At 52.1% G+C, this 10,448-nt stretch overlaps 1 protein-coding gene across 1 annotated transcript; it reads left to right on the top strand.

Moving 5' to 3' along the window:
• The first annotated feature begins 8,019 nt into the window (after window positions 1-8,019).
• OLIG1 (oligodendrocyte transcription factor 1) lies at window positions 8,020-10,238 on the top strand. Its single transcript, XM_034656156.1, has one exon. The coding sequence runs from the start codon at window positions 8,172-8,174 to the stop codon at window positions 8,883-8,885; it is 714 nt and encodes a 237-aa protein (XP_034512047.1). The 5' UTR covers window positions 8,020-8,171; the 3' UTR covers window positions 8,886-10,238.
• Window positions 10,239-10,448: the final 210 nt, after the last annotated feature.

Raw genomic sequence — 10,448 nt, 5'->3', positions numbered from 1 at the left:
GACCGTGAGGTCAGCTCTGGCGCTGTAACAAAATCCTGCACAGGGTGGGGGAGGGGCGCGTAAGAACTGGGCTGTCTCCTAGTTCTGGAGGCCGGAAGTCCAGGATCAAGGTGTCAGCAGAGTTGGCACCTTCCGAGGCTGTGGGCAAGAGCCTGTCCCATCCCCCTCCCCAGCTTCTGGGGACTTGCTAGCAATCTCTAGTGTTCCTTAGCTTCTAGAATCATCGCCAGGATCTCTGGCTTCATCTTCACATGTCTCTGTGTCCCAATTTCTCTGCCTTTCCTAAGGACACTGGTCATATTGGACCAGGGCCCACCTTCATGACCTTGTTTTTAACTAACTGTATTTGCAGTGACTCTATTTCCAAATGAGGTCACATTTGAGGGACAGGGGTGAGATAAGGTCTATTTTCATCCTCGTTTTGCTGATGGAGGAAACTGGGCCACTACCAGGTATGGGCCTTGTCCTAAGTCAAACCCAGGTAGTGTGGCCTCCAAGTGGGTCCTACAGCCCTCTTAGATGGGGTCTGGGGTGATGCTGACATCATGTTTATATCATTTTTTTAGGAAGATGTCGCTGGGCTTGGGTTTAGTGTGTCTGGGACAGCGTCTCTGAAACAGAGCCATACAGGTAAAACATCCATGGTGTTCAGCAAGCACGGGGACAGAAGGGGCTAGAAAACCCCACATATCTGATGCAGAGAAAGCATGCACCTGAAGAAAACAAACTAGGACACCACCTTAGTCTGAATGAAAACCACAAACAAGGTGTCTTTCGTGGTGTCTAGCATGTAGCAAGCGCCCAGAAAATAGTAGCCACTGTTGCCATTTTACTCAGCAGCTGCTATGTGCCAGGCTCTGGGCAAGGCAGCTGACTTATATTTCCTTCTAAGATTTATAAATACTCTAGGAGATAAGTACTATTATTCCCGGGCCTCTGGGTGGCTCAGTCAGTTTAGCACCCAACTCTTGGTTTGGGCTCAGGTCATGATCTCAGGGTCATGAGATCGAGCCCCACGTCCGGCTCCATGCTCTCAGCACGGAGTCTGCTTGAGAGTCTCTCCCTCTAACCCTTCCCCCACTCACTCTCTCTCACATACATGCAGTCTCTCTCTCTCTCAAATAAAAATGGGTAAATCCTTTAAAAAATACTATTATTCCCAGTTTATAGATGAGGACACAGAGGCTCAAATTAGTAAACCCTGGCTCATAGAGCTTAGGCAACAGGCTAGCTCTTATCCCCAACCTAGGAATCAGGACGCTTCTTTGTAAGACGTAAATAGGCCGAGACTTTGGGCAGAAAAGCCTCCGAATATTACAGCAGAGGACATTTGCATGGATCACATGGCTAGGCTACTGCATCCAAGTTCATATTTCCAGGTCAGAGCGCCTTCTGGAGAGGAAGGCTGCAGCCTCCCAGCTCCGGTCTCCTTAACTGCACCCTGGGAAGTCTTCACACCGCCTTTCTTTTCCCCCCGGTGGTCTAATCGGGAGTCAGATCCAGCCGCTGGCTCTAACAGCCGGGGAAGGACCGCGAGCCAACGGGAAAACAACAGGTGAGCTTCAAAACAGTCCCCTTCTGTGCCCCAGGCAGGGTGTCTGCCCAGGCGACTGCAGGGCCACACTGACTTCCAGAACCTTCTGTCTCTGCAGGTGTTTTAGGAACTTGGCCTCAGCGCTTCAGTGACCCATATTTTATTACCTTTCAGGTTTCTATAATTCATCATTCACTCCTTTCTGAAACCCTAGAATGAAAGTATAGCAGCTCAGTGCCCTGGCCTCTCCCCATTCTCTCCCCAAACACATCGGCCTATTTGTTCTCTTTATCCCCGCTCTTCCTGTTGCATTCTGCCCGTTCAATGGGGAAAGAGTGAAACCGGATGGCTGGACCCAGTGCGGGGAAATGACTTCAGAGCCACCTTTGTTTCCCCTCATTCCTTTGAGCACACTTGGCCCCGCGTCTCTATGAAAGGGCTTGTTTGAACCATTTGGAACATCTAGCAAGCGAGAGATGCTGTAGCCAGAATCGCTCGCATCTTTTCAGGCTGCCTGAGACTCTAGGTTAAACTGCCAAATTTTTGCAACAAAACTAACCATGACATTGGACATTGTGTTATAAATTAGCCACAGCCTTCCAAGCAAATTGTCTCTTTTCATTGTATCAATGGAAGCCTTTGGAACATTTGGCTTCAGCTACTGACTTTAGGGAGACTCAGAGAATACTTTTGCCCTGCCCCAAACCAACCCTTCAGACATCGAGTTGCATGTGCTAATAATGTATGTATCTTCATTCACACATATCCCTATCGTACTGACTCAGAGGACCGCTGCGAATGACATTCCATGTCCCTGCCTCAAATTCTGCCAATGGACTTAGGGTTTCAATGTGTCAGGATCTCTCTAATGGTTCCCAAAACAAAAAAGAAGCTACTTCTCTCTAGATGCTGTTTTCCACAATGACGACTTGAAGTTTCTTAAGAAGAGTTCTTTTAGACTACTCAGGGAGAGGTGTGAACATGTATTCTTACAGAGCTCTAGTGACATGTAGAATTTCAGCATTCAGTCCTCCCAGAAGCAGTGAAAATTTCTATTTCGGTTAGGTCACCCTGAGTTTGAAAACATTTTTAAAAAACTCCCCAAACACCCATATGCCCATCTGCTTGAGCTCTCTCAACCAACAGCCAAATCAATCTTTTGTTATTAAAAAGGAATCTGAAAAATACTCCGATGCCCTCCGATTTTTTTGTCCTATTTTTCTTCCAACATTTTCTCATATACAAAAAAAAAAAAAAGATCACGAGACAAATTTGGACTTGGAAATACTTGTCACTAGTCAAGTTTATTAAAATCAAGTCCAAATGACATTTATTAAAAATACAATAAGATAGGGGCACCTGGGTGGCACAGCGGTTAAGCGTCTGCCTTCGGCTCAGGGCGTGATCCCGGCGTTATGGGATCGAGCCACATCAGGCTCCTCTGCTGTGAGCCTGCTTCTTCCTCTCCCACTCCCCCTGCTTGTGTTCCCTCTCTCGCTGGCTGTCTCTATCTTTGTCAAATAAATAAATAAAATCTTTAAAAAATATATATAATAAGATAAACCTTCCTATAGTAGTTGTGAAACACACCCACTACACTGATAATGGTTAGCGTTTCAACCAGAACAGAGAACACTAGCAGTGTGCTACGTGATTCCACGCCAAAAGTGAGGCCACCTATGGCAATGGCGTGGCTTTGAAACAACATCATAAGACACTGTAAGCATCCTGTCGCTCATAACAACTCAATTAACTTGCGCTTCCTTCTGAAAAGGAACAAAACCCATATTCTTTCCAAGTTTCCCAGCAGGAATTTTTTTTTTTTTTTTTTTTTTAAAAAGACCCTAACTGCCTTCCACCTTTCACTAATATTTGCATTTCACCTCATCATTTACAGAGTACCCTTATCTATGTGATCTTACTGGGTCCTCACAGTGGCCCTGGTGAGGTAGATATTGTTTTAGGGCATATGAAGGTGGAGACTATCGGAGATTGATTTTCTTTTTTTTTAATTTTTTTTAAATTTTTTTTTTTTTAAGATTTTTATTTATTTATTTGACAGAGATAGAGACAGCCAGCGAGAGAGGGAACACAAGCAGGGGGAGTGGGAGAGGAAGAAGCAGGCTCACAGGAGAGGAGCCTGATGTGGGGCTCGATTCCCATAACGCCGGGATCACGCCCTGAGCCGAAGGCAGATGCTTAACCGCTGTGCCACCCAGGCGCCCCCCCAGCAGGAATTTTTATTTAACCTGAACTGCGTCTAAGCGTGTCTTAGATTCTGCCAAGGTGGTCCCCAGGTGAGAGGGACCAAAATGTCTCTAAGGAGCTCATCCATCCAAGAACACTTACCAAAGGGTAACCTACCTTCTCCTGTCCCTGTTCTCTCTCTCTCTGCTCCTAACTACCGCTCTCCTCCACCCAGAGAGCTGACTGCCCCTCTCCCCACACCACCTTCCCCTTCTTTTCTGTTCCAGACAGAGCTGGATTGGGATGGAAACTAACACAGGGCAAACATCAGGCGTGGCTGTCGCTTCTCATAGCGCTGGTGTAAATTTCAACACCTTGCGCATCACTTAAACTTTCCAAAGAATTTCGCCTGTCTTAGAAGAACGTAGCACTTTAAAAAGTGACCTCTGTTATTTGATTATAGGTCCACGCTCCAGCCAGTTTAAACTGCACATTTTAACAAAGACAACCTTTTACACTTACTGACCTTCTTGGAGAGCACAGTCTCTCAACTGACAAGAGGGAGCTTTGAGTGGTGGACAGGCTTTGCGGAGACGTGGTCTGTCTGAGCTTACAGAGGAAGGGGACGGTGCTACATCCCAAGCACGCATCCTCCAAACACCCTCGCTCAGGCTTCGGCTCCTCATTATCTGCCATTTCAAAGACTTGAGCTTCTTGACCCAAAGCAAGGGCGGCCAGCAGGGTTGGAGGAATGGGCGGGAGACGCTTTAGGCTTCTATACAAGGAAAAGGAAGCCCGACGCACACATCTTCTGGGGGTGAAAGGAGTCACTAACACACACACACACAAGCCCCTTTGGGCAGAGACAAGAGTGGTTGTTATGGCGGATGCAAGTTGCTCCCCAAGTATGTCCTGAATGTGGGAGGCCGCAGCAGCTGCCTCCCCTCGAGACAGCCCCCAGGGCCACTGCCAAGAGCTATAATGACTTGCTGGCCCTTGCCAGCTGTCACACTTTGCATGCCACCGGAGCTCCGGTCTAGCAGAAGGGGCCATCCAAGTCACCAGTTTCAACAAATGCCAAATCCCGTGCCCAGGCTGGGCCCACACGGCCACCCAGAACCCTCTTGTAGGGCCCCATGGAGAGCACTTCAATGCACACTGACCAGCACGTCCGGCTGACAGTGTCCTTGGCCAGGGGAAGAGAGTTCTCCTTCCCGAGACAGAAAACTGGTGAGGTCAAGAGCTAAAGGGAACCCTCAGGGACACCCCCAGTAAAGAGGGGCCCTTCGAGGGGGAGAGCAGCCTGCGTCTTTCTCTCTCTTTGATTCCTGGGGCGCCCCTGCCTGTGGATGGGAAATGTCCAATGTGCTGTCTGGTCACTCCGTCCCAGGCATTAGCTTCTGTCTCTCTCACTCACTTTCTCTTCCTGCTGGCAGGGTAAGGCCCAGGGCCCCTGCCTAGCAGGCGGACAGAGGAGGAATGCCCCAATATGGTACCTCAGCTGCAGGACAGAGGGGTCCTCAGGGTGAAGATGGGCACTGTGAGAAATGGGTTGGTGCAGGGTTCACCGAGCTGGGATCCTGGGATCCCTCTCTTCTGGGCTTGGCTGGAACCCATCAACTCACTGATACTGGCTTGGCCTAGGCTGGTCCCTCGTCCTTTCCCCCAGTCACCAACCCTCCCCATCATGGCCTCCGATTGGCTTGTGGGAAGCCTGGTCCAGCTGGAGGGAATTCTAGAAGCCAGCCACTGATCGTGCAGCTCTGCTTCTCCTGTCTGAAGGCACGGCATCAACCCCAGAAACCCACTATACTCCGGGAGCCTCAGTTATACCATCTGTAGCAGGGATTTTTGTAAATGCTCAGCTCACAGGGTTCTGGGGAGAACCCGATGTCTATAAACCTGCTTTGAAAAGCAGAATGCTTCTCAAATGAGTAGTGAGTTGCTTACCTTCTTGGAACTTCTGAGGTTGATTTGCTTGGTCTCTCTCCTTCCTGTCCAGTACGTTTCTGCTTGGAGACTCAGCTCCCCCCCACCCCCCACCCCGGCTTCTGTCTCTCTTCCCATGTGACCTCTCCAACACTTTGTCAAGTCAAGGCCTCCTGAGGGCCAGGGGGTCCTACCAGGTTCCTTCCCTCTCTATGAAACCTACGGGAAACTCCTGGATTAAAGCACATTTTGGGAGTTTGAACATCTCAAGGGATGAGCCTGAGAGCTAGGGAGATTTCGGACCCATCCCTAGACAACCCTCCAGACAGTAGTGGCAAAGCACTGTGCTGGGCTTTGGAAGGATACAGAAGTGAACGGGTCATCCCTGCCCTCAAAACAGTCTCACCCAAATGCGGAGATGATCTCCACCTAACAGAATCTAGGCCACAGGGACATGCTATCAATGGTTTGTCAAACACGATGAGAGGCGGGAAGGACGAGAAATCATCAAGGCTTCAAAAAGAAAGTAATATTGGAATTGAGCCGAGGCGTGGGCAGGATGTCACAGGCAGAGCTGGACGTCGGAAGCAGAGATCAGAGTAAGCCTATGGAGCAAATGTTGGTGGAAGAAAATGAGAACGAAGCAGCCCTGAAATCAACAAGCCTGGCCAATAGGCTCCTCGAGCTGAAATCAGTTTCCATGGCAGACAGATGTCCCTCTTCTTACCCAAAGAGGACCAAGATGGAAAAGCTCATTTTCTTTCTGTTACCCTTGACATCACGCTGTCCAACAGGACTTTCTGTGATGGAGGTTATGTTCTCTGTGTTGTCCAGTTGATGGCTTCTAGCCACCTGGAACTGCTAAATGCTCAAACAATTTTAGTGCAACTCGGGAACTAAATTTCTACTTGATTTTATTTTAATTAGATTTTTTAAAGATTTATTTATTTATTTGAGAGAGAGAAGGAACACAAGCAGGGGGAGGGGCAGAGGGAGAAGCAGACTCCCCACTGAGAAGGGAGCTTGACACGGGGCTCCATCCCAGGACCCTGAGATCATGACCTGAGCCAAAGGCAGATGCCTAATGGACTGAGCCACCCAGGCGCCCCAATTAATCAGATTTTAATAGCCACAGAGGGCTAGTGGGGGTAGAGGTTTAGACACCAAAGCCCTCTTCCCCGTGCCACTTTGCCATGCTGTGATGACAGCCTGCAGTAGTATGCCCAGGCACTAGGGTAGGAAACTTCCAGAGCCACCAAGTAATGTCATTTGGGGAAGAGAAAGGTACAGTCCCACCCTCAACAGATATGAGTGCGTGGGTGGATTTTTGTTTGCTTGTTTCTGATAAGAGGCCAATTTCCCTATGGTTTGGGCTTCAACAAGAGGGGAGTCACTGATAGAATAAATACATATCCCTTTCGGAGAGGAAAGGTACCTGACCCCCAAAGCTCTTAAGTCCCTTAAAGATCTTTCCATCAGAGGGAGTGGAGACAGAGTGACCAGGAGTAACCATTCTAATACTACTATTCCCTGAGCCCAGAAATTTGGTCCTCAAAACCTGGTCAGAAATCACACACCTAAAAAAATTTTTTTAAATGTTACACCCATGTTCACTGCAGCATTACTCACAAAAGTCAAAAGGCGGAATCAGCCCAAGTGTCCATCTATGCAGAAATGGGTAAGCAAAGTATGGTGTACACACACAACGGACTATCATTCAGCCTTTAAAAGGAAGCAAATTCTAACAAGGGCTACAACATGGATGAACCTTGAGGACATTGTACTAACTAAAATAAGCCAGTCGCTAAAAGACAAATGCTTTATGATTCCACTTAAATGAGGTAGGTAGAGCAGTCAAATGCATAGACAGAAGAATGGTCGTTGCCAAGAGTTGCCCAGAGGTGCATGGGGAGTCACCGGGTAATGAGCACCGAGTTCCAGTTTTGCAAGACGAGGAGTTTTGTGATTGGTTGCACGACAGTGTGAATGTACTTAACACTACTAAATGTATACATTACGATCCTTAAGATAGTAAATACGTTGTTGCTTGTATGCGACAACAATTGAAAATATGCCCATGTATACCATAAAGCAGAGGCAGAGAGGAGGAGGAGGAGGCAAGCACAGAACTTTGCCTCCCCGTGCAACCAGTCCTCCAGGAACAACCGCATCTCACCCCAAAAGGCGCCGTCTCTTCCCTCCCTCCCTGGGGGCCCGTCCTGTGACACTCGCACTGGCGCTCACAATAACCTTCTTGAGCGGTGCCAGCGGCACCTCCGCGCCGGCCTGAGGCGGGGCGGCCAATGAGCACGCGCCTGGGCCCGGCCTCGCGCCCCCATTGGCTGCGCCCAGCGGCCCGCTGCCCCGCAGGTTCCCAAGCCGGGTTTAAAGGGGTCGGTAGCGGGCTGCTGCCCTGCCATCGGCTCCCCGCGCGCAGGTCCGCGGGGAGGGGCGGCCTGCCGAAGGGCCCACCCCGGGGCGTTCCTGAAGGGCGCCCTCGGCCGCCCCCACCGCCCCCCAGATGTACTATGCGCTTTCCCAGGCGCGCGTGAACGCGGCCCCCGCGACCATGCTGCGGCCACAGCGGCCCGGAGACTTGCAGCTCGGGGCCTCCCTGTACGAGCTGGTGGGCTACAGGCAGCCGCCCTCCTCCTCCTCCACATCCTCCTCCTCCACGGCGGCCCCCCTCCTCCCCAAGGCGGCGCGCGAGAAGCCGGAGGCGCCCGCCGAGCCTCTGGGCACCGGAGCGGGGCCCGGCGCGCCGGCGGGCGGCGGCTCCCGGGCGGACGCCAAAGAGGAGCAGCAACAGCAGCTGCGGCGCAAGATCAACAGCCGCGAGCGGAAGCGCATGCAGGACCTGAACCTGGCCATGGACGCCCTGCGCGAGGTCATCCTGCCCTACTCGGCGGCGCACTGCCAAGGCGCGCCTGGCCGCAAGCTCTCCAAGATCGCCACGCTGCTGCTCGCCCGCAACTACATCCTGCTGCTGGGCAGCTCGCTGCAGGAGCTGCGCCGCGCGCTGGGCGAGGGCGCCGGACCCGACGCGCTGCGCCCCGCCAAGTACCTGTCGCTGGCGCTGGACGAGCCGCCGTGCGGCCAGTTCGCGCTCCCCGGCGGCGGCGCGGGCGGGGGCGCGGGCGGCCCAGGCCTCTGCACCTGCGCGGTCTGCAAGTTCCCGCACCTCGTCCCTGCAGGCCTGGGCCTGGCCGCCGTGCAGGCGCAGTTTTCCAAGTGAGGGCCCGCGCGGGCCCGGGGCGCGACCTAGGCCCGGCCTTCCGCCGCCCGCCTTCTCCGCGCCCCCGCGCCCAGCACTCGGGGACCGCTAGCCGAGCACGGAGGGCACTTAGAACCTTCTGGCCCAGAGGAAGGGACAGTGGGGCGCCCCCTTCCCTGCTCCCACCCCGGGGTAATTAAAGTGACGCGAGCGGATGTTCGACAGAGCGTCGGGGCCGTTGGGGGTTCTGAGTGGATTCTGGCTGCTTTGGGCAGCAAGTGCGCGCCCCCAACCCCACTCTTGCCCAGCTCTCGTCTCTCCCGATCCCTGGAGTCGGGCACTTCGCGGGGGTGGTGTGGATTTTAGGGCACCGAGAGGTGGCTTCGGCTTGCACTGGGTGACACCTGCCCAATCAGGGGGCCAAGTGGCTGATCTCCGAGGGCAGGGAAAGGGTTCTTTTCCTTCTCCCCAGCGGGAGGTCACAAGCACCCTTGTTTCCACCAGCCAAGCCCTGTCAGAGGAGGCTGCCAGGCCTGAGGAAGCCGAGAAAGACCAATTAGTCCACGCAGATGGTCCGGGGCTTAGCAGACGAACTGACCCTCGGCGAAGGCGGCGGGACGGTTGGCATCGCGGTGCGGCGGGAGGAGGCGTTGATAAATCACTCCAGGGTCCTTGGGTGTGCTGGGTTGGGAAGTTGGTCCGCTTTTATACCCCGGCTGTTAGAGTGCAGTTTTTGAGAATCGCGTAAGCAGGTGTTTCGTTGCGGAGATCATTCGCTTTTAAATCCTGGGATCTTCTTAAAAAGACAGTTTAGAACTTGAGATTCACCGTTTTGTTTCCCCTTTCCCAAAGGTAGCGTAACCAACATTTGAGCTTGCTTAAAAACAGAAACCAACCCCCTTTGACGCAGATGGCGTTCTCGGTTTACTAAAATAGGTAACGCGGCACTTCGAAGTCGCCGCCAGTCTTGTCTGAAACCACGGTCGCTAATTAACTTTCTCATAAAAAGACGCAGAGCAGGACCTGAGCCCCAAACCTCCGGCGGGGCTCGGCGGGTCCCCGCTGCGGTGGCGACTGGCGGGATGGCGTTTTCTGCGCTGTCCCTTTGCGCGAGGGGTCTTTGCCCAGCGCTCGGGGCAGGTCTTCCCGCAGCTTCACGTGTGAAGAACTGCATAGATGACCGGTCTTGATTTGTCACGGACGTTAACAAATTATTTCACTCAAGATTATTTCATAATCTTGCAGCAGCTTGCTTTGAAGTCTCTGTTTAAGGGTTTTGGTTGTTGGTAGTAGCGGAATTTAACTGGCATTTTATTTTATCTCTAACTTTGTTTCGTTGCTCTGTGAAGAACCAACACAATAAAACATTTAAAGACCTAACATTTTCCTCTGATTTGTTTGTTATTAAAAATGCCCTGGTGGGGCACCTGCGTGGCTCAGTGGGTTCAACCTCGGACTCTTGATCTCTGCGGAGGCCTTGATCTCAGGGTCCTGAGTTCAAGCCCCTGGGATGGGGTGGGGGGGCTCCACGCTGAAGGCGGAGCCTACTTGAAATTTAAAAACAATGTCTTGGTGAGCTGGTGG

The sequence above is a fragment of the Ailuropoda melanoleuca genome, chromosome 1 (assembly GCF_002007445.2).
Source record: "Ailuropoda melanoleuca isolate Jingjing chromosome 1, ASM200744v2, whole genome shotgun sequence".
Lineage (NCBI taxonomy): Eukaryota > Metazoa > Chordata > Mammalia > Carnivora > Ursidae > Ailuropoda > Ailuropoda melanoleuca.
The sequence above is the reverse complement of the archived record's forward strand: the minus strand, read 5'-3'. Positions and strand labels throughout refer to the sequence as shown.

Bases quoted from the DNA above. Each gene is read 5' to 3' on its own strand.
- OLIG1 (XM_034656156.1), top strand. From the start codon at position 8,172: ATGTACTATGCGCTTTCCCAGGCGCGCGTGAACGCGGCCCCCGCGACC.